The following is a 25,024-nucleotide window of genomic DNA, read 5'->3' on the forward strand; positions in this document are numbered from 1 at the left end:
TCGATTAGTATAACGTGGTGTTTTGTGTTTGCTGCGTGTTTTTCTCCTGTCACTTGACACTTCTGCGTTGCCAAAATAATCACAAAACTGAGACAAGCCAAGAACACCATCATGAAAGTGAAGGACTTCATTTAGATGGTTAATATCCGGGAAGTGCCCGTTTTGCGGTTATGCCCGTAACACTGCCGCGGTGCCGGGGTGTGACTGCGAGCTAAGGGCGTACCTGGGCTTTGGGCTCAGCGAGGATGCCCACACGTCGGCTTCCACTGGTGCCGCCCCACTCCCATACAGGCCACAGTGAGCGTTCATCAGCAGGGGAGTTAGTGCTGTAGGGAGTCAGGGAGACTTCTAGGCAGAGAACCATCAGACTGGGAGGTCATTCCCGGATAGAGGCCAGCTCTCAGCGAGTTCCCACCACGGCCTACTTTTCAATATGGGATCCAAGTTTTAATTTCGCGCAGGTAGAGGTCGGCTTTCACGCTGTGGGTCAGTGCGCAGGAGCGGGCTTCTGCTCGCCAGCAAAACTGAAATTTGAGTTCCTGGAGGGATCCAGGAGGCTTCCGGGGGCGCGGGGCAGCGGGGGGCGTGGGTGCCTGGTCGCCTCCAGCCCCGCTGTTGCAGAATCCAGGGGGTGCATCCCCCTTTCCCGATTCTTGACGTCAAGCTCCGACCGCCGCGAAGCCCGGCAAGGGCGGTGGAGCGCGGAGGAAGGGTGGCAGCGAGGAGAAGCCATTGCAGCAACAGCTTGGAGGAGGGAGCTGGACATCTCCGCCGAGAATCACAGGGGGCGGGAGCCCGAGGAGGGGAGGCAGAGGACCTGCCCGCTCCGGGAGCCGCTGGGTTGCTGCAAAGAGGGGCGGGGAGAGGCGGGGGCGCCGCCTGTACCGCGCTGGCTCCAGCGGTGCCCGCGGGGAATGTGACATCAGCAGCGCCGGGCGCTTGTGGCTGCAGGAGGCATCTCGCCTCGGCTGCGCTGTGCACACCTAGCCCCGGGGAGGACGCAGACCCGGGCAGGCGGCAGGGATGTCGGCGAAGGAGAGGCCAAAGGGCAAAGTGACCAAGGACAGCGTGACCCTCCTGCCCTGCTTTTATTTCGTGGAGGTGAGTTGGCCCAGCGCCTTGGCATAATGCAGATCCTCCGCGCGGCTCCGGAGCCAGTTCGGGTCCCGGACCGTGTTGGAGGCGCGCAGACCGCGCCAGGGTGCGCGCTGCTGCCCCCAAATGCCCGCCTCTCCCCCTTCCCCCCAGCTTTCTCGGGAGCTTCCCCGAGTGTGCCTGCGAGTGCCTGCCGGCCAGGGGTGATTACCACGAGCGATGCCGCTGCTCGGTGGCCTGCAGGCAGGAGATACCTGTGGGAGTGAGTGTGGGGCTAGTGCCCTGGCCCTTCTGCACTGCCTATGTGCACAGACTGGTCCGTGGCCCAGAGGGGCCGTGACGCTGATATTTCGAGATCTGTGTCCTCAATCTGCTAGTACGTTATCTAGAACTCTGTGAGCTTTCTGTAGGAATTGAAATACACACGGCCATGCCCCGGGTGTGTGTGTGTGTGGGGGGGGTGCATGAGGGCCGGAGATGTTTATACAGCATTAGGAGTATTGATTGTTTCATTACAAACAAAAACAAAACCGGAAAGCCCTTCCGCTTTTATAATTACTGTGGTGCTCACATCTGCTTCTAAAATTGGGTCCATATCTCTAGGCATCCATCTATTGGCCCTTTGCCATGGTTAACAAAAATTATATACATATACACATGTATATGTATATATGTATATGTATGCATAATAGTTTAAAACTAAGTGACATCATCTGATTTTGCAAGATTTGTACATGTGTATTTATTCTCTGCTGAGCAATATTATACATAAGCAGTTAAAATGCTGGTGTATTCATAATGAACCTCTAACTTACCAAAATGCAGCATTTAAGGGAAGAACAATTTATGGGAGGGCTATGAAGATTGACAGTTACAGTGATTCCATGCACTGTGGTCCATTGCATTAGGAAGACATTTTTAAGCAAGAGGTTTATTAAATCATAGGTAGAAAAAAGATGTGAAAAGATTGGTAGGTTTACTGAAATCATACGGTTTTAAGTATAAAACTATATTCTGTGTAAGTAGAGTCTGGATTGCATAGAGAATTTTAAGACTGTTGCTGAATTGTAAATATCCTTCCTTGGCCGTCTTTTCAGCTGAATATGGAGGTTTTGCACTTCTAAGTACAGATAGTAGGTTCTGTATTTGATGACTGCAAGGCTTTTCTGTGTTGAGGGATAGTCGTTGCCTTGAAACTTGGGACAAGAGACATTGTCAGATTGTTTTTATAGATAACAGTGTATTTGCAAGTTTCTCTTGGGTCTCACAATTTTACAAATGGTTTCAGTGTTAAGAAACATGTATGTGATTTGCATAAGTCTCAGAGAAATGATGGGTGACTCCTTCATCCATGACCCATAGAAAAGAAGGATAAAAAATTGACCTGTTTATTTAGTTAATTGATTTGCTAATTTTTGCTCCTCCTGTTTTCACAAGGGATTTTGAGGCCATGGTTTAGATAATTTCGTTGAAAGCAAATGAACAATTTTCTCAAGAAAAAACAAATGTGGCAGCAGAAGATTCCATGATAAAAAAGGTAAAGGGGTAGAGAGACAGGCTCCCTGCCTGTAAGTTCAACCCTGTCAGGCCACTTGTATGGCTAGTCTGCTGTGGTTTTGTCTGAAGACACTTTCATGCACGTCTAGACCTGTTACATCTGTTTAGGAGAAATCGGTTAATTGCTGGCTTCCACCTCCAGGACACAGCACATCTGAGGTCAGCTAGAAGCTGACCACATATGGATAGTAGCTATATGGCTTCAAGGAATATACTTTCATGAAAGAGGATGCCAGCCAGAGAATTAAGGATATGCCTTTAAAGAATCTATGTGTGGACTTTTCAGATACCTTTAACAGGAGTACATTACCTTTTAAACTAAAATTTTAAAAGAAAAAAGATGCCTCTTAATGCATTTTAAATGGGTCTCTAGGAACAAACATCTCACAGATGTGAGTTCTTTTCCATGAGTGTGGAAATAGCCCCAAATCATTACATTCACTTTGACCCATTCAGATGCCTTCTACAAATTCCTGAGCAGGGCAAAGTACAGAACGGTTCCTTGACGATCAGTCATGGAGTTGGAATGAGCATTTATGGCGTGATGTCTTAGGGGTAACAGATTTCAAAGGGAAAGATACAAAATTGGACTGCAAATTGTCTCTCTGAAACTTAAATGCTTGATGAACCACTGAAGAGCCTCTAGAAAATGGGAGAAGACATTAGTACACCAATTACTTAAGGGGTTGACAGAATGCACTACTGAACTCCTTTGGAATGACTCATTCTGAAGCCAGTGAGAATGAGCTTTGTATCTCCTTTGGAGGCTGAAGAAATATAGCAAGAATTAACGTGTCAGTAAAAATGCTGGAGAGTAATGGCACTTTGCTTCGCAACATATTCTCCTAGACCTTAGTAATTAAAATGCAAAAGTGAAACGTGAGTGAATCTTTCATCACATATCAACCCAAAGCACACATTTCAAGCCTTTTCTGTTACTTCAGACAATAAGTAGCAAAAAGAGGTAAAAATGACCAGAATTTGAGGAGAAAACCATCTCTGGGTCTCAAGTCAGTGACATCATGGACAAGTTAAACTTGGCCTTTCTTCCAGAAGTTCGAGCTGTTTTAAATTGCTGCTCATCATGGTAGGTATGAAATGTGAAGAAGTTAACTAGAAACTGAGGGGCAACTTTCATTCAGACCAGAGGGGGCTGAAGTCAGGTTACACTGAATGATGGCAGGAAAAACGGCACCATGGTCTTCTGGGAAAAGCCTGGGCCTTACAGACAGGTGGACCTGGTTCATGTACTACCTACGCCACATACTGCTTGGATAATTCTGGCCAAGGTACTTCTCTCATTCTCAGTGTCTGCATATATAATAAAAAACTATGTGATGCGATATCAAATATATATTGATGGGTAACAGAAATGATAATACTCACATCTTACAGTATCTTATGAGGTGAAAGTATGTAATACACCAGACATCATTTCTGAGCCAGAGTCGGCACTCAGGACGCACCAGTCTCTTCTGCAGTGTCAGGTATGGACAGTGTGGGCTGGGCTGATGTGTTTGGTCGCTAAAACCAAGTCTTCTTGGCCCGGTTCACCACCAGACTCCATGTTAAGCAAACGTTAAGGTAATGGATAGAATTAAGCTTTTCTTACCTCTTTGGTTTTATGCTACCAACTGTTTATGCTGATAAAGGGGTTTATGGTTGACAGTAATTAAATATATCAGTATCACATGGTAATTTGGAAAACACTAGATGATTTCCAGCACAGTACCTCACTTTATGAACAAGTTTGACAGTTCTGTTTTGCATTGTTCAACTTGGGAAAAGAAAGGTCAAGTTATGAACGGAACTCTCAAATAAGGTGAACAGAAAAGCTGGCTGTCTGTGTGCCTAATGCATTTCCTTTACGCAGAGCGTTACAATGGTCCCACCTGTATTCAGACTCACAATTCTGTGCTCATGAGTCATCCTGTTCCAAGATATGAGTTCACATTGATTTGGTATGTAATATAAACAAATTGTAAATTACCCTTTAAACCGAAAAGATGTAAGTTCTTAATAAGTAAATGGGGAAAAAATTCTTTTCATTTAAACATTCTGCTTTGTGGCATACATTGTTTATTACTAATCTAATGTTTACTTTCTGGGGGTAAAAGAACTATGTTTGACCTATATGCAGAGATATTTTTATAGGGCTAGAGATGCAGATGGTTTGAAAATTCTTGTTTTTCATACACACACACATAAACACAGACGGAGTAGGGGCATCCTCTCCCCATTAAATGCAAAAATCACTGTATCTGAAGCATTACAGCAGGCCTGAAATTATGCAGAAAGTTTTCATTAATTCAAATGTTGCACTTAACAATGGGTGTGTTTCAGGATTTTGTTACTGCAGGTTGATTACTACAGTTTAGGGTCAGTAACTAGACGGTGTGGAGGAGTAAAAGCCATTGTTTCTCTGTTACCATCCTGCCCAAAGAAGTTCAAAGAGTCTCTGTTTAAGCAGAAAAACCCTAGTTAGGTCAGTCTGAACATCATACCTAGACATTAGTGTGTCTTGACAGAACCTTAACATGATTTTTACTTTTTCCCACTGGAAAGTATCACAATATCTTAATTGTAGCAAACATGAATTCACAAGATTTCTGTTCCAGCTCAAGATCTATGTGAAAATTATATAACTCGTTTGATCTTCTTGCTGGGAAATCTAGCTAGCTGATTTTTACATAAACTTAACGTCAGTAGGAAGTACAAAATCACAACATTCTGCATCACACGTACCAAAATAGCAACTGCAGGTTTTTCCCTTTGCTGGATGGCATAGATAGTCTGCTCAAAGAGGTAGTCCAAACCCTGCCAACAGAGATGAGCTGACAAATCTTTCCTCCTCTTTTACAGTCACAATGTGCAAAGCTCTTTGGTGAAAAACAAAAAGGAAAGAGAGACGATAAAAGAGCCCTAAGTTTTAGGAAGACTACATGAGGAAGGACATTTCCACAAACACCACGACCAAGTGCTGAACATGGAACCTGCTGTTAGGGAATTCTGACTGTTCCTAGGTTCCATCAGGATCTTGCTGTGTCTCCACAGTCAAGTAGTCCTGGTCTGACTTTTCTGTAATAGAAAAAAAAAAAAAAAAAGGTGACTTCTACCAACCTCAAAGGGATAATAATAATAATTCTAGTAACAACAAGGAATGGTCAATTTCCAGCCCCCTTTATATGACAGACCCTGTGCGTACATTATATTTAATCCTGAGAACTACCTCAGAAGGTAGTATTAATTGTATTAAGGTAGTGTCAAGAAGGTAAAATCAAGAAGACTGTCATGATTTTTTAAATCAGCAAACTGTAACTCAAAGAACCAAGTATCTTTCTGAGGACACAGCGACTAAAGGAAGGAGCCATGATTTGGGTGCGGGTCCATCTCCAGCTCGCTCTTGCGTTGTGGTTCCATGGCTCCACCTCACACGTGATTCTCATGATAACACTGAACCTAACGAAGGAGGGGGGTCAGGAGACCTGCCTCTGCCGTGACTTGGCGAGCTTAGCTCTGCGGTATCTGCAGGCAAGTACTTGGAAGATGTCATGACGGGGTTCTGTCTGAGTCGTAGAGTTTTTCTCTTCATTCAGCTACTGAACGTGGCTTTGTTAGTGCCATCTCCTGCTTCAAGGAACTGACTTTATTCTGACACAGAGGTTCAGCTGGCACAATGACTGTCTACCTAAAAAGATGCTTCCCTTGGGAAAGCACGAATGGTACCCCTGAGGTTCTCGTGGAGGGAGACTCAGTGCAGAGCTGTGGGTGGAGCTGGAACTGGAATACAATTGAGAAGAGTAGGCTGTGTGGGTCTATGAGAATGATGGCGTTTGGAGAAAAGAACAGACAGACAGAAAGCCTGGGCCAAAGAGGATTAGGAGAAAAAGCCTGAGAAAAACGTAAGGTAGGAGTGAAGTACATGTGAGGGTACTGGGTATCTCATCTGTGAGCGAGCCATGGAGATTAGATTCCTTTAGGCATTTGAACTGTCTAAGTTGGCTTGTTAAATAGAAAGCATTTATGGCACAATTGTTACTGTTTGCTTTGGGAATGTGTTACAGATACTACGCAAAGGGATTTCCTCCCAGCATACATACACACACACACACACACACACACACACACACAACAGGCTAATTCTCGCGCAACCTCTCAACAACAACAAAAAGTGAGGCAATGTATTATTACAGAATGACGTCTAATCAAATCATGTAGTCCAGGAACATCTTGTTTGATTCTTCCGTCACAAGTGAGAAAATGGTGGCTTGCAAAAGTCAGCTGTGTTACCTAAAAACACTATGGTTCATGTCATATCAGAAATAGAACTCAAGTCTCCCGACTGCTGTTCTCAGCCTTGTTCGCAATTATACCATTTCTATAATTCCTTATATTAGAGAGTTTCCCCCTGGATTATAACACTTAAAATACAGATCATTCTAATTCTACATGCATACAAATTGTGCCTGCTGTTTGAAAGTTCCATCTAAATACCTAGGGTCCACATGGCATAGCACCACATGGCGTTAACACGTTATGAATGGATTTTCTGCTTTTCCAAATTGTTAGGCTCTTTGAAAAGCACGGTTACAGTTAAAGAGCACACAATGGGGAGTGATGTTTCTCTTTCTCATTGCCTAATTGTCCACCTATAATTTCACAATGACTTCTCTGGACATGGGGTCCCTGACAGACAGTATAGAAAGAGGAAACTTTGGGAGGAGTGAGGATGTAAGTCACACCATTAGTAACAAAATCACTTTGAACTTTCTATTATGGTTTAATATAATTTTTTCATACACATTATCTCATTTGATCCTTTAAATACAACTGAGGAGTAGCTATTAAGTCTATTTTACAAATTAACTGAGACTCATGGAGGTCCGAGAACTTGCCTGAAATCCAGGTGGTGCTGGCCTCCCCTGTGCTACAGTGAGAGAAACGTTTGTATTTAAGCTATGAAATGTCTAATTATGAACATCTCTAGATGGTCTTCTAGAATTAATCAGCTGAGAAATGGGCTTCCAGATAACTATAGAATGGAGTACTCTCCTCAGTCAAGTGGATTTTGGAATGTGAAAGCCAGGGACAGAAATGCTAATTTTGACATAATTAATGTTGAGGTGTTTTTGTCCTGGCCGTAATTAGACACTGAATCAATTGCCTCTTAGGTCCATCACTGTTTGGTTGTTTTTTAATCACAAAACATTTATGTTAATCAGCATAAAGGAGAATAATTGCTTTCTTATTTGCTATAAAAAGTTGGCTTCTGTACATTCTTCTAAAACTGGCATTAGACCATTTAGGTATAAATTAAAGACAAGGGGAAATACGAGTAATTAAAGTCAATGCATTTTCAGGAAAAGGTAGACAAGGTGTCAGTCCATCCAGCGGACTGTTGATTGGGAGTGAGACCCTGGAAGTCTGTGTGGATATGTTGTTTACAACTTAATGTTCTCACCAAAAGCTCGTGCTGTAGGAGTGCCTTGGAGGTAAAACTGCTACTTAATACAGTTCTAATTATGCTTCAGAAACGGGGCCTTCACGGATAGTCTAAAAGAGACCAGTCTTACACTAAATACACTCTAAAAGGGGGTGCCAAGATAAAAGCCAGGATGTATTCTGTTTGTTCTGTCATGGCAATTTATTGAATTTATTGAATAAATATTTATTGATTGCTTACTACGTGCCTTTTGGTTAAATTAATGGAAATAATATGGACTCATTACTGGTGTACGTCCTCATCTCTAGTAGAATTTCAGTAAAGATTCGCTGGATGGAGTAAAGCAGGACTCGTAGTGATGAACATATATTTTTCCTTAACTTTCTTTTCCCAGCCAGAGGAGACATTTGTATTTTTTTTTAAATTTCTACAACAACTTTATTTTGAAAAACCCGAGGGCACTACTCTGTCATCTGAAACGATAAAGGATTGAAATCAAGTTTTAAGTGTTCCTGAGACAGGTAGGAAAAGTAAACAGTCTCACCCTACAACCTTATGTATGTCACAAAGTGGTTTTGACCAGAATAAACCAAGTCAAAGACTGAATAAAACACTGGGTTTATAAGAGATGAAGTGAGGCCCCTAGGAGCCAAAAGACGGTAAATGAGTCTGCAGGTTATGTTTCCTCAACCTCAGGTTCCAAACCAGTAAGTACTTGTAAAATAAGCGGTGATAAAGGCTAAGATTAAGTCAATCTCCAAGGCCTATGAGTCCTTATGCCTTTTTTTTTTTTTAACATTTTTTATTGATTTATAATCATTTTACAATGTTGTATCAAATTCCAGTGTAGAGCACAATTTTTCAGTTATACATGAACATATATATATTCATTGTCACATTTTTTTCTCCGTGGGCTACCATAAGATCTTGTATATATTTCCCTGTGCTATACAGTATAATCTTTTTTATCTATTCTACAATTTCTTAATTATACTTACGCTCATTTTATCATCTAGAGCATATGCATTATGTGAGATTTGAGACTTCAGAGACAGACATCATTTAAACAAAGAACTTAGAGTTTTAATTTTCACAGAAAATTATTTTAGTTACACAAGGAACATATGACAGCAAAGACCATTTTTTGTGGGTATGGTAGGGCAAGCTATTAGATACTAATTTTTTAGTAATAAAATGTGCTTCTTTGTCATATGTACTTGTATTCCATGTTACACTGTATTTGTTTTGTATATTTGTTCATGAGTTTTGGATGCATCTCATAATGAAACACATAAAACAATCATGTTTAATTTAAAAATACTTTTAGGATGTTGGAAAATAAAAGTTATTAATGTCCCACATTAACAGCCCTCCTTCCATATCACTTTATTCATCAACCCCTTGCACAGATACATTCAAATAAATAAAGTCTTCAGCAGCCTTGCAAAATCTTTCATCTTAAAGGTGGGCTCATAATGTGCATTTAAGTATGATCTAAGCGTGTAGGAGTCAGGCTGGGAAGGAGAGAGTGATTCACGAGACATTGTTAAATGCTCATCTCCAAAAGTAGATTGGAAATCCCTTCTCTGGGTAATTTACAGCACACATGAAATATATCAGGTACATAGTATATACCCAATAAATGTTTGTTAAATAAATAAATTATTACATAATAGAAAATATAAACTTCTATAGTGCTTAAATGAAATGGTTTAAGGGTAATTTTGATAACCTGAATTTAGTAAACAACTCAAAAAAGTAATTTAAAAATACTGATGTCTCTAATTCAATAATTTGTATGTATATAAATAAGACTGTCACATTAAATATCAAAATAAGAAATTTATTTCTCTTATTCCACATCTGAAATATAGAATTTTTAGTTAATTTCATTTCTCTGACATTACTGCAATATTTCCCCCTTTCATTCCTATCTTTTGATATTAATAAATACGTGTCGGATCCCAAAGGTACTATATTCTTTTATAAGACTGGTCAGACAAAAATATAGATGTTTTTTCTGTGTGAGCAAAATAATCTCATTAATAGTGAAAATACTATTTAATCTGAGTATTTTAAAATCTTACTTTTTAGGAGACATCAAAAAATATATGCACAATACCCCTCACAGCAGAAATTGTAGACTGACAGTCATGGTATACAAAGAAAAAAATGTAGTTTATATTAATTTATTTTTTGCTATTTTTCAGTGTCTTTGGGAAGGTAAGCTCGGTGGTAAAAAATGTGAGCAGGAGGCAGTAGGTATAATGACTACAAACATGAACTCAGGTGCTAGATCTCTTGAGTTTATAATCTAGTGGATAAACTGTATAATCCTGCACAAATCATATAATTTTCTGTTTCAGTTACCTCGTCTGTAAAATGGGGATAATAATAGTACCTCCATCAAAAGGGTGTAGTGAAGATTGGATGAGTTCAGAAAAGTCAAGTATATACTTTAAATGGTACCTGCCAAATATTAGTAGCATTGAATTTTGATTTGTACCATATTTTTAAAACACAGGTATATGTTCTAAGGGTAAAGAAATTACAGCCGTAAGGAAAAATTTCAAAGCAAGTACTTTTAAGAATTGAAATGCAAGTCCCCAGCCTTAGGTCTTAGTCTCTAATTAGATTCAAAGAACAAAATGCTTTCCAAGACAATACACATGCTTCAGTGTCTAATTATATAAGAGGAGCAAATCAGGACCTGAGGTTAGAGCTGGTGACTACAAAGCTTACTACCCCAAGCCTAATGCTAGATCAATATTCAGGTGATGAAGCAGTCACGTACCATTATTTTAAACTTTACTGTTGGATCATTGAGTGACCGTAATTAGTCTTTTTAGAGCTGTAAAGACGTAATTTATACTTGGGCATGAAAACATAGGACACAATTTTCCCATTAAACTTAACATTATATTAGGTCTGTTTGCTCTTCTCTATTAATTACCATTGCTATTCCGAGGACTTGATTTGAGTTTCTTGTGTTTTTTAATGTTAAAAAAATATTAGAAATCTAGATATTCACAGAAGAGGGGTTTTCCATGGTGGAAATAAACAAGGATCTTTTTACTTGGGGATTGTTCTTTTGTCATGCTAATTACACTACAAGAATTGTGTAAACATTTGACATTTCTGTTCAAATCATCCACCCAGGCATTAATTTATTTTACACTGAAGATACCCGGTATGTTGGGTCCTTCCTGTGGACAGAGACATGAATGAGAGAATCCCCTGCTCTCAAGGGTCTTGCCATCGAGCAAGAGAGAAAAGTAAAGGAGCAACTGCCCACCCATGGCAGTTGCTGTGACAGAGGCATTCAGCGGGCCACCTCCGTGCAGTTGGAGAAAGCCGTCCAACGAAAACGCGACAGGAGAGCTTTAGATGTGCCCGATTCCTGACATTTGTATTCGAAGTCATTCACTAAGGGAAACAGAAGTGAAGATAAAAGCAGACCACATCCAACATATAATGAAGGGGTCTTCTGATATTAACAAAAAAAAAACAAATTAAAATAACATTGGAGAAAACTTCCCAGGGTAGAACGTCGGAGACCTTGGGCTACTATACAATGAGGAGTATGATTTGAAAGTGCCTGCCACCCCTTCGCTCTTAGTGTCATGAAACCCCATGTACACATGGCCCGCTCTCACGTCTGTCCTTTAAAGTGGCTTTTCCGCTGAAGCCTGGGGCCATCCTTTCCTGAGAAGCCCCAGACTGGTGCCAGATGGCGACATGTACCAAAGTGGCAGCAGGTGCCGTGGGGCTGGTGCTTCCAGGAATGGAACAGATCGGGTTTCAACGGCTGGCCTGTACTTAGACTCCAGGCATGCTGTTTAACTTAACTGGAGCAGGGGCTTCATCTTAAAATTTATCTAAAAATCCCCAGGGAGGTTGTGAGTATTAAATTAGGTGATTTATGGGGAAATGTCTAAATAAAAAGTCAATAAACGTTCTTTTCTTTTTACCTAAGAGTAGGAGCTCCATAAATTCTTTTGGTAACTGAAAGTCAAATGAGCTCTAGAAAGGAGAGATACTAGACTGGAGAAGCAGTTTCATGTTTGAGTCATAAGGAGATGCTGGCAGAGGAACCGTTTAAGAGTATTTAAGAATTAAGAGCAAGGGTGGCTTTTTTCAAACAGCACATACCCTCTGCAGCATCCTCTTCCTGTCTGGGAACCGCAGCCATTGTAGCAATGTCGGGAGGGAGAGTGGGTGGAGATCCATGAGCAAAGCAGCTTAGCTCATATTTCCTGGACTAGAGCAGCTGGGTAGGAATCTGGGCGCTCCACTCACCTGCTCTGTAACCTGTCTATGTCTCAGTTTTCTCATCTGTAAATTGGGCGTGCCAATAGATGCTTTATAAGGTGTAGATTGCAGTGAACTATTATCGAACTTAGCACAGTGTCTGGCACCTAAAACCTCAACACATTCTGCATATTGTTAAGAAATTGTCCATTTTTTGTTTATTTGATGGCAATGCCCTGATTTCTTTTGATTTAATTCAATAAATATTTTCTGGACACCTAAAATATTCAAGACACTGTGTGAATTACAAAGGTCTCACTTTGAAGTAACAGAGCTTAAGAGAAGGGCTAGTAATATGCAAATAATAATTACACTTTAAGGCAGAATAACAGGAGCTACAATAAAGATACGTATGGTGCCCACGAGGCAGAATCTTCAGTCCTGAATGGAGACCATGGGGAAGGCTTGTGGGAGAAAAAACTGTGATATCGACTTCTACAAGGACAGTTTTTGTGGGAAACAGACGTAAAAATGTAATATAAAGCAAAGACTAGAACATGCCTTTTTGGGTCATAAGTGTAATGGGGACTTAGGCTGTTTGTGGGTTGACAGAGTGCACGGTAGTTATAAAGCCAAATTAAACAAGACAGGAAGATCGACGCTGTAATATAAAAGGCCAAAGTGTCATTTTAGGAAATTTGCACTTTATTTTGTAATTAGGGGGGCACTATTAAAGGCATGATTAGATGTGAATTCCAAAAAAATTAGCCTGGAAGTATGGTGGAGGATGAAATGACTTGAGGGGAAATAGAGGTTAAAAAAAAGAATCTAGTACATTATATATGGTAGTGAGAGTGTGAAAGAAATGAAAGGAATGTTTCTTACACCGTGACAGCACCTGGAGAATTTTAGAACTAGCTGCAATGTAAGAAGCCCCTCTTTCCACTGATAACAAATAAGGCCCAGGAAGGTTAAGTGACTTGCTCCAAATCCCAGAAACTAGTGGAATAAATGAAGGGAGAATGGATTTTGCTGATTCTGAAGCCAGCGTTGGTTTCCCCCAAACACACTGCCCCGTTTTTACGTGTATCTGTGCGTGTCTCATCAGCCACCTCCATCCTATTTGTGAAAACTAGTTTAGATTTCTAAACCTCGAATAATGTTATAGACTCATTCTGCCCTACTCTCAGTGACACTACAAGTGTTAATGCGCTTTTTATAGACTATATTTTTGAGGTTGATTGTAGTTAATCCAAATATGCTACAGTTAGAGTGAAGACAGTTTAATAAACCATAAAGCTCTAAACTCTGTTATTATTACTACTATTGTCAATATTTAAAGGGAGCATTTATCTATATCAGCTAGAAGGCAAAAAATACTAAGGAATGTCATTAAAGACTGAGCTGTAGGAAATGGAAAATTCTGTCCTATTTCTTGACCAATGGCAACCTACTTCTTGCCATAAGCTTTAATAAAATTACTTTGATCTGTTAATATTTCTTCCGGTTTGAATTTCATTTCAATAAAACATATTAATGTTTTAAATGTCACATTTTATATGATGTGGGATTACTTATCAGGATTGGTTCCCAGTCCTCCCATTTGAAATTTGTTATTAATATAACGAATGTTCTTTTTCTCTGAGATTCTCTCTTGTACATGAATGATACGAAGAGACACAGTTACCTCCTTTGGTTCTTATGACATTATTCATATCAAATCAAAAAGTTAATTTAACTTTTGAACTTTCTTGAGCAAGTGTTGCTCTTCTGCAAGTGGAGGTGATGTTGCAATCATCCTGTATCAATGACTTGCGGCTTTCTACCTGTAGCCTTGGACTCCTTCAGAAGCCCCAGGTTAGCGTCTTACTCTTTTCTTAACAGCTACATTTGGATAACTAAGAGGCACCTCAGTTTTAATATTTCCAAAACAGAACCTTAGATTCCTCCTACTCAAGGATTTCCCAGCCTTCCTCACCCCAGTAAATGACACCAACAAGCCCCAAGTCCTCGAAATCAACCTTAACTGTTTTCTCTCCGATAGCCAACCTGTCAACAAGTGCTGTCATTTCTGTCTCCAAAGTTATATCCAGAATCTTCCAGCTTCTCTGTATCTCAGGACCACACCCTAGAGAGAGCCGTCATCGTCTCTTGCCTGGATTACTGCAGTTGCCGAGCATCCTCTAGCAGTTAAGCGTCAGGAGCGCAGGGTGTTTCCTCTGTTTTGTTTACTGTTACGTTCCTCACACTTAGAGCAGTGCCCAGCACATACCTGGCACTTGATAAGTATTTGCTGGGTTTTGAAGAGCCTGCTAAATATTTCATGCTGCTTCTACTTTTGACCCACCACAATCATTCTCAACCCCAAAGCCAGAGCGATCTCTTAGTAAAATATATTTCAAGGCTTACTATACCTTTCCAAAGTATTTCCAAACATACTTTGGAGAAAATACTAACTCCTGCCGTGGCCTGTAAGTCTGTGCAAAGTCTGGCCCCAAGTCCACCTCTCTGACTTCATCGTATATCACTTCTCCCTTCTGACTCCGCCTTTTACCTGGTTTTTATGTGGTTAGTTCATTCTTGCCCATCCTAGTCTCTGTTTAAATGACACCTACTTAGGTAGGACTTCCGTGGTCTAAAACAGCAAACTGGGCACTCAGTTACCATAGCCCCCCCTCTTTTATCTTCTTTATAATATTATAATTTGAATTTTTTTATCTGCCTTCTTCAGCAAGAATGAAATCTTAATCAGAATAAGGACTTTGTATTTGATCACAGCTGTATTCCCCAGGACCTAGAACAACGCCCAGTGCTAGTAGGCTCTCAATAGATAGTTGTTGAATGATTAAATAAATAAGCCATGAATATCACGTATGGTACATGACTCCTTGTGACCGTGATCCCACCAGTTTTTGAGTGTCTCAGAGGACTCTGAATTCATCAAGACTATGAAAAAGGAAAAGAATGGAATTGACGTGTCTCCCTGTAGGCTGGGAGCAAAGCGAACTACCCCAATGAGAAATAAAGTGTGTTCCTGTTATTAACATACTAATAACAAGTAAGCTTTCTGACCCAGATAAAATGTCATGATAGATTCCATACAATGTTTCTCTAAAATTGATGTATACTGTAGATTTGTCTCTTTCAAATTGGCATCAGAAAAATCAATATTATCTAGCAAATGTCATCTTTTGAAACACATTTCTTTTGTTTGCCCTGTCCTCTAAAACTGTCATAATCTTCTCTTTAAAAATTGCTCTATTATTTTTACTCACAAGTTTCCTGGCAGATGGTAATTATAAGAATCAATCTTTTCTTCTTGAAAACCATTTCCCTAATCTTCAGATAATTTCCCTCCTCTGTATTGCTGCATAAAAGTAGCATGGTTCACACTATTTTTTTGGCTACAACATAACTAGAAAATAAAAGTCCTAATGCTTGACTATGTAGACCTATTAAAATCTCTATTTAAATCTCATTTTAAATGCAGTCAAAAGATGTCTGTGTGATTTTTATTATATATATGTCGATTCTAAATCTATGCCAAAACTAGCACATACCGTCTGTTAAATTTCTTACGTTCGAAAGAAAGTTCTGTTGTTGAGCAATTCAAAAGACCAGAGATATCTCTGAAGACAAGATGTTGGGAGCAAACATATAATTTAATTCATTATACGTATGATCTTTGATGGCCAAGCCCACGCCTTGTTTGCCTTATCATAGTTAGGATCCACATAGTACCCAGCACACTGCTGTTTGAATGAATGAATAATTGAAACCAAAACACAAAATCTAGAAAGTAAATTGTGTCTAGTTGAGGTTTAGCAGACAAACTAGCGGACATCCAGTGAAGTTAGAATTTTAGATAAACAACAAATGATTTTTAGTATAAGTAGCTCCCAAATATTGCATGGGGCATGCTTACACTAAAAAATATTTATTACTTACCAGAAATTCTCATCACTGAGAAATTCACTGAGTGACCTGTATTTTCATTTGCTAAATCTAGTAACTCTAGTCTAGCTATTGTAATGAATTAATATTTACTAGTTTATTCAATTAGCCCTTTATCATCAAGTGTTTATTGCTTCATTAAATTACTTAGTGATGTACTGCATGCCTACCATGTGCCAGGGGCAATTCTGTGTCCTGGGGACTCAACAATAAATAACCCTGGCAAGCTCGCACTTCATGGAGCATGTATTTCAGTGGGAGACGGAGGAAGAAGAAAAATAAGTAAGTGAAGTATTAAATCGACAAAGTAATTTCAGTTAATGATAAATGCCATGAAGAAATCAAGCTAGATGATGAGGGTTCGGGGGGGAGGGTGGATCAATGGTTACCTTAGAGAGTACAGGAGATCATCACTAAATGATGAGGAGAAGCCAGTCAGACAGAGAGCTGAGGGAGAGCACAAAAGGAAGCAGCAGCAGCAAGTGCAGGAAACGCTAGATAGGACTGAATCTGACTGTTACCAGAATAGAGTAAAGACTGTAAGACCATGTCAGCCTAGAAAGCTACTGCCCAGCAGAGGAAGCCAGCACAGAATGAAAAGGCAGGCTACTAAATGGGGGAAGATATTTGCAAATCATATATCTAATAAGGAGTTAATGTCCAAAGTAAATAAAGAATTCATACAACTTAACAGATAAAAAAATTATAAAATGGGCAGAGGATCTGAATAGCTAAATTTCCAAAGAAGACCTCCAAATGGCCCACAGGTATATGAAAAGACACTCAGCATCACTAATCATAAAGGAAATGTAAATCCGCAATGAGATACCACCTCACAGGTGTTAGGATGGCTGTTATCAAAAAGACAAGAAATGATAAGAGTTGACGAGGATGTGGTGAAAAGGGGGAACCATTGTGCACTCTTTTGGGAATGTAAATTGATGCAGCCATTATGGAATGCAGTATGGAAGGTCATAAAAAATTAGAAATAGGACTACCATATGACCCAGTAGTTCCACTCCTGGGTGTTTGTCCAAAGAAAACTAAAGCACCAAATGGAAAAGTTCCCCCATATTCATTGTGGCATTATTGAGAATAGCCAAGACATGGGTGTAAACTAAGAGTCCACCAACGGATAAATAGGTAGAGAAAATGTGGTGCATACACACAATGGAATATTGTTCAGCCTTCGAAAGAAGTTAATGTTGCCCTTTGTGACAATGTGAATGGACTTTGAGGATATTATGCTATGTGAAATAAGTCAGAGAAAGACAAATGCCATTTGATCTCACTTGTGTGTGGAATCTGAAACAAAAGCAACGACAAAAACTGAACTCATAGATGCAAAGAACAGACTGGTGGCTACCCGAGGTGGGGAATGGGCAGAGCGTAAAATGGGTAGAGGGGGTCCAAAGTTAGAAATGTTCATTTATTAGTCAAATAAACCCTGGGGATGTAATATACTATGAGAACTACAGGTAATAATACTGTATTGTATGTCTGAAAGTTGCTAAGAGAGTAGATCTTGAAAGATCTTATCACAAGAAAAAAAGTTGTAACTGTGTAGTGATGGACGTTGATTAAACTTATTATGGTGATCATTTTGCAATATATAAAAATATTGAATCATTATGTTGTACACCTGAAACTAATATGTTATATGTCAATATATGTCAGTTATTTCTCAATTAAAAAAAAAAGTGAAGGCCAATTGGATTGTAGTGGGTAGGGGGCTGGGAAGTGATATAAACATGGTATAAAAAGATGTGAGAAACAGAAGCAAGAGCCAGATCATGTAGAAACTTGCGTTCTGTGATGTGACATCTGGATTTTACTCAAGTAAGATGGAGATTACTGGAGTGGTTAAGATAGGGAGTGATAGGACCTCAAATGTTTTCAAAATATTGGGGATGTTGGGGTAGAAAATGGATGGGTGAGGTGGGGGTGGTAAGAGCGAAAGTGGAACCGCATTTAGGAGGTAATCCAGGAGCAAAGGTGAGATACCACATGGGTTCAGAGCAGGCTGGTGACAGAGGAACATGAACTGGAGATTTATTTTGAAGGCAGACGCTACAGTACGTATGAATGGTTTCACCTCTGAGATCAGAGAGACGGGGTGAGAGAAGGAGAAAAATACACTTGTTTCCCACTTTGACGTGCACTGATTCTGCGCACGACCTGTGTACAAGAATAAGGTGATCTGTGTCCTTCATTCTCAGTTGCCGATATTGGCATCATCGGTGGTTAGCCTGTATTTCCTTGAACTCACGGATGTCTTCAAACCTGTGCACTCTGGATTCAGCTGCTATGACCGGAGTCTTAGCATGCCGTACATCGAACCCACCCAGGAGGCAATCCCATTCCTCATGCTGCTTAGCCTGGCTTTTGCCGGACCTGCAATTACGGTAAGAATTGCCCACAAATTGTGTTGGTCAGTCCCAGAAAACGAAGAAATGACCACATTTATGTGATAAATGGGTTAAAAGCAAACAAAAAATTTTCTGATACATTTCCTCCTTAACGTATTTTTGGTGTGTTCACGTTGTATCTGAAAGTCTGGGAAACTGTGGGGAATAAACAAATCTGCAGCGGACAGACTTTCTTCTCAAAAGTGCACGTTGCTCTCACTTTTGAGTAGATGGGCACTCTGTATTGATTCTGAGCACCAAGCATCAACTGTGAAGAAGGCACAACTCACATTCCTGACTCCCTGCTCTCCATGTGGGATTAAATAGATTCAGAACAAGCATTTGCATTTTAAAATGTGTAAGATAAAGAAATGCCCTAACCTACTGGAATTAGATTAAAAATGTAGTTGTGTGTATATATATATATATACACACACACACATACAATGTGAATAACACATTTTTTAATAAATCAATGAATAGATAATACTGGCCAAACCTTTATACCATCTTATGCTCCCAGAATCTACTCAAAGGACAAGAAACATGTTTCAGGGTTAATAATATTTATTTCTAATGGCAGGAACTCTTATTTGCTTTTATCATGCTCATGATTGTCAGAGGAAGTGGTTATTCAATAAAAAGCTGTCTTTGAATGGAGTTTTTATAAGATTCCCTAGTGAATTGGTCTGTTCTGGCTCAGTACATCAGCAGTTTTAGGAAAGTCTCTTCATAGACCTGTACTTTTATATAACTGTGGATTTGTGGGGTTTTTTTTTTTTTCAATTTCCCTATACTAAATAATCATAACATGCTACTTACCCTATAAATAAATTATATAAAATGTTCTCAGAAGATAAAACTGGAACTTAATTTTCCATAGTACTTAAAAGTTGTCAAAATACTTTGTCAATAAATGAGTTCTTTGAGCTCCAGTAACTCCAGGGTGATTGGAACTATTAATGAGTTACTTGGAAGTAGCTGGGACTCAGACTAACAAAACATATTTAAAGCGCAGTGTTGCTTGCTCAGAATAACTATTTTCTGGTCATTTCACTAAAGACGTATTTTTGAAACCCATATCATCCAGTCATTTGACATGAGCAAAAAGAGTATTTGCTTTAAATCTATTAGACCAAGAGCATTTCTCCCAATTGGAGTGTAATGTAGAAATTTATTACAATTGATATATTTGAAGTAAAAAAAAATAAAATAGTGTCCAGTTGTTCATGACTCTGCTGAAAAGACTGTGGTGATACTTAATCATTTAACTAATTTGCTTTTTATATGCCCAGAAGTCTTCCTTCCCCAGGGTGTTCTACCAAGGGGCTGGGAAGCACGTCTAATTGTGGCAGTCCCTGCCAGCACCATTTATTTCACCGTGACCCCTTTACTGACACTGTTATGGGTCCTGAGGACAATGACCTTGGCCTCCTCCTTGTCTTCCTGCTTCTCTGACTCCTTCATTTCCAGTAATAAATTCTCAGCATAAAATTAAGGATGCTTTCTGGGGGATTCTGGGTCGATGCTTTCTTTCCTGAGCCCTGAGGCGTGAAGGAACAAATCTACCGTGACTCCCTTCTACAAAGTTGATGTGGAGAGCCCAGGGCCAACTCATTCCTCAAAGATCACCTGAATTCCTGGGGCTTTCCAGGGCCTTCGTAGCAGCTGCATGCCTCTTAATGGAACCAGAGGCGAACTAGAGAAATATTTACACCACAGGGTCCCTGATGTCGCCCACATCACTTAAAGCTTAAGGATATTCCAGGGTGTCAGTGGCTCTTTTCTTCCCCACTGATTTCCTGGGTTTTGAGTAAATAACTTGATGGTAAAACAAATCCTGGCTTTGCCGACGTCAAATACTGTCTTTCACAACCTTTCTCTCCAAACATGCATCATGTATCTTCTAAATTTCTTTCTAAGTTCATTTTTCCTTCTGTTTTTAAGGCCTTTTCCCAAAACATTGGTGCTATAGTGTTTGGAGTCATCATGTTCTAGAACCATGAGTCTGTCTCCAGTCTTACCACGTATGCTACTGCTCCAACTCCTTTGCCCCCCATTCCTGAAAGTGCAAATAACAGACTCTAATCTCTGACTTTCAAGGATGCCGTCTTCTTTTGACGTTTATGGTGGCATTCACCTGTGCCAGAATGGAGCTGGGGGCAGGTAGAGAGGCAGGCTGAATCCTTCCTTTGCGGATGGCTTTCAGAGCCCATTTGTGTGAGAGGCATTTCCTGCTTTCACCCATCCGTGTGAAGACAAAGCCAAACAAAAGTCCTCATGTGGGCAATAGTCTTTAAAAGGACCTTTATATGAACAAAAGGAAGATCAGCTGATTTTTTCCATCTGGGCATTCACGTATAAATCATTTAATGTTTGCTTCTCAGATGTTCTTTATTCTTTGAGGGATGTTTTAAAAATAACTTGCCATCGTGATGTTGTTCAAGAAACTGTAAAACTTCCTTTCACGTCTGTGAAATGCATATTCTTATTTCCCAGAGACTGTCCGTTTTTAAATTGCAAAATGTCATCCTTAATATTAAATTTTCATTTACGTTAAGGCATTTTGTTCAGTCCTTTGGAGACCATTTCCCAGGGAAAACAACACAGAATATCTGGGCTTATCATAAATCTTCATAAAATCTACGTGAATAAAGAAATGTGTTATGTTCTCTTCCCGGGAAGTAAAATTTTATTACATATTATTAAAGGACAAGTGTATCTACTTTTATAGAAAAATTGTATCGAAATTTGATTATAGTAACCTTAGCTTTAGGAAACTATGCGGTCTCCTTCAGGAGGCCCTTCCAAGGCTTTTCCGAGGGCAGTGTCCATGTATGAAGCAATACATTTCCTCTCTGCATCTCCCCTGAAGCAGAGTCACTTCAGAATCTCTTCCAAAAACCTGTGCATGATATCTCACATGCAAAAAAAAAAAAAAAAAAAAAAAAAGATGCTGTTTCTTTTCAGGCATAAACAGAATATTGTGAAAACATACTTGCAGATACAGTTTGCTATTTACAAATGACAATGGCAACAAATAATTTTAGTTGTCAACACCTAATCCCTGAAACCATATTGCAGCACGAGAGCATGCCATTCAGAACGAGGAAACAAGCAGGCACATTTGGAAATACATCAGGAGGCGTCTCCCCTTCCCCTGAGGAGAATTGTGTCTTTAAAACAAATGAAATCATTTTTGAACATTCATGCAATGACATATAGGTTCAAGGTTAAATGAATAGAAGGTGAGGAGAGAATTGATGTGCTCCTTAGAGTTGGGTGATGTCAAAATACTGACAAGAAGCCTCTATCTATAATCAAGCCAAAGAGTGTGAAAGCACTCTCTTGACATGAGTTTTGAGCATATTAAACAACTAAAATAAAACTCCTGAAATCTCAAGGTCACTTGAGATAATGACTGTTGTGTTGTATGACAAGAAACAGCTTCCTAATGGCACTGAACAAATCAGCTCTTACATAACTTAGCATTCATGGACAAGACTGAATCACTATTTACATATATAGTTAAAAAGAAAGAAACAAAATTATTCCCAGAATTATCACTGAAGGAGTGAAGATGAAATCAATCTCTTTTAACGCACTTCAGAATGCATTTCATAGAGAGATTAATTTTCTTGAAATGATGAATTTGAGATAACCACTATATCATTCTTGTGTGTGGTGTGTCACATCATGTCTATCTGCTCGGAATATAGAAACAATTGTGTTTCTATGTCTAACTTGAAGCAATAATGTAGGATGATGTTTTCAAGAAGTATAAATAATTTACTTAGTATTCAATGATTTGAACAAATTCCTTTTGATTATTTCTTTGTGATTGACCATAAAGAAATCTATCATGCATGTCACAAGACTTTCACACATGTGTGGTTATTGGTAGAGTTTCATTAAGAAAATTATTTTATATAAATTAAAGTTCTTTACAATTGTACACACACTATATTACCTGCAGAACTAAATATAGCAGATCGAACAGTTAAAGCAGAAGATCATAGGCTTAACTTGATTTGTTTAAAAAAACATAATTTTAAGTACTTAGTAAAATAAATGCTAAGTTGGTACTGAGAACGGGAAAGTTTCCCGTGGAAAATCTGTTTCAGTGCATAATCATGGTTATAATCTTTAAAGTGACATGATCACTTACATCTAAGGGGCTGTCAACATCTCATATAATCCTATTTTTTATCAGCTCCACATTTTTGCACATATCAATTCTAATTTCACAATAATCTCTTAGGCCCAGTAACCCCAAATATTTGAAATTTTTTGCATAAATAAAACTCATAATTTCCAATCTTGCTTTCCTTATACAGAATAACTACCAGCCCAAGTTCATTAGTCAATGAGAACCCCACAGTGAAGGTAACGAAAGCAAATCCCAAAGTGTCAGGCACTAGACAGTGAGGATCAAAGGTAAGAAAGAAATGGTCTTCCCTCAGAGGGTCATGGTCTAGTGAGAGCTAGTCAAATGAATAACTGACGTACACTAATGAAGCTACGCTAGAGGAAAGGAAAGATACGAAGGGAGCCACAGAGAAGGTGACGTAATTCAATGTCAGGAAAACTTCCTAAAGAAAATGATGCCTGAATATATTGAGGTTCTTCACTCATGTCCAATGTCTTAGACTCCTAAAGCAAGAGCACTGGTCTTTATCTAATGACAGTCCTTCTGGTACCACAGTGTTGTTCTCTGTCCACTGTAAATACAGTTTCTGAATATCTCACACCTAAGAAATACTACCCAGTGTGATTGGATAACTCTTCAGAAATTACCACATTGATTCCATTTCTATTGTCCTGGAGTGTTTTCATCCAGAAGTTACTCTTACAGTCTGCATTCTCCAATAGGAGAGTTACTAGCCACATGTGGCTATTTCATTTTAAATCTGGTGGATTGACATTTTAAATAATTAATTAAATACAATGAAATGAGATTAAAAAATCAGCTCATCAATGGCAGTAGCTAAATTTCAAGTGCTCAATAGCCAGTCGCGCTAGTTCAAGTGCCCAGCAGCGGCTACCATATTGGACAATGCAGAAAATCTATCTATCATGGCAGAAAACTTTAGTGGCTAGCTCTGCTTTAGATAGAACCTTTCCACCCTCATGCATGCTTTTCATGAGCTGATCCTTCTGCTTAGTCCCAGATTGGTTTATTGAAATAATCTGCTGATAAAATGTTTCGAATCCTAACTTTGGTTTATTTTATTCTCCCCCCAGGCATCTTGTTTTTGTGGTTTTAAAGATAAAACGCCAAGATTCTGCGAGTTACGGCAGAATCGGTCACCATGTGATTAATCAGTTAGGTGTCACGGGGTATGGTTGGGCATAAGGCCACAGTCTGGGTGCTCCAAGCACATTAAAATGCCAGGATGCTCTCACACCCTTGACTGGTTTATAGGAGCAGAAAAGATCCAGCCAGTGCTGGTTACAGGGCCCCCATTGCTCACTTCTCATTGCTTCCTCAAATAATCAGGAGAAATTGCTCACATCTCTAAAGCTCTTAAGAAAGATACATCTTCATGTCATTGAACTGCTGGCATGTTAAGAGGTAACTTATAACTCATCTGTGCCTGTTAAGCCCGTTTTGAACACCCTCTTGTCTTTGCAGATTATGGTAGGGGAAGGAATTCTCTACTGTTGCCTGTCCAAGAGAAGGAATGGGGTTGGACTGGAGCCCAACATTAACGCCGGAGGCTGCAACTTCAACTCTTTCCTTAGGAGAGCCGTCAGATTTGTTGGTGGGTGTGGGAAACCACAAAGAAAGGAAATGTTGTTTTTCAAATAGAAATGTTATATTTAATTACAGATATTAAGTCCTTAAGGCTATAATTTAGATGTATAATTTCAGGTACATGATGAGTTTTACATTACACACACACAAAAAACTGATCCAACACCCAGATTTGAGCTTTGTATCTAAAATGTGTTATTTACAGTTACAGTCCTTGTTTTGAGAGCTAACATGCCATGCATTTCAGTATATTTTTGTCTTCGCTCTGGTGGAAGCATGAATTTATTTTGAAATGGTTTCACTGGATCTGTGTTCATTTATTAAAGTGGAGAATAAATGTCAGCAGGCCAGGATGGATGGATAACTCTTCAGAAATTACTGTAGCCACATCCATGGTTCCATTTCAATTGTCTTGGAGTGTTTTCCTCCAGAAGATACTGCCCATGGAAATGTGACCACAGAGCACTGCATCAAGGCTGTTTTTCCTTGGTTATATCTAAATTTAGCTCCTGTTTTTATGAAACTTACAGAAAAATCCATAGGCCTGCATCGGAATCC

At 39.4% G+C, this 25,024-nt stretch overlaps 1 protein-coding gene across 1 annotated transcript in view; it reads left to right on the forward strand.

The window, feature by feature from the left end:
• Nucleotides 1-280: 280 nt before the first annotated feature.
• PLPPR4 (phospholipid phosphatase related 4) overlaps nt 281-25,024 on the forward strand; it is a 34,699-nt gene continuing 9,955 nt past the window's right edge. Inside the window, exons 1-3 of the mRNA XM_014564565.2 lie at nt 281-1,101; nt 18,520-18,705; nt 24,344-24,473. Coding sequence (XP_014420051.1) covers nt 1,024-1,101; nt 18,520-18,705; nt 24,344-24,473 — 394 coding nt within the window. The 5' untranslated portion in view covers nt 281-1,023. The remainder of the gene's footprint in view (nt 1,102-18,519; nt 18,706-24,343; nt 24,474-25,024) is intronic.

Source organism: Camelus ferus, chromosome 9, assembly GCF_009834535.1.
Source record: "Camelus ferus isolate YT-003-E chromosome 9, BCGSAC_Cfer_1.0, whole genome shotgun sequence".
NCBI lineage: Eukaryota > Metazoa > Chordata > Mammalia > Artiodactyla > Camelidae > Camelus > Camelus ferus.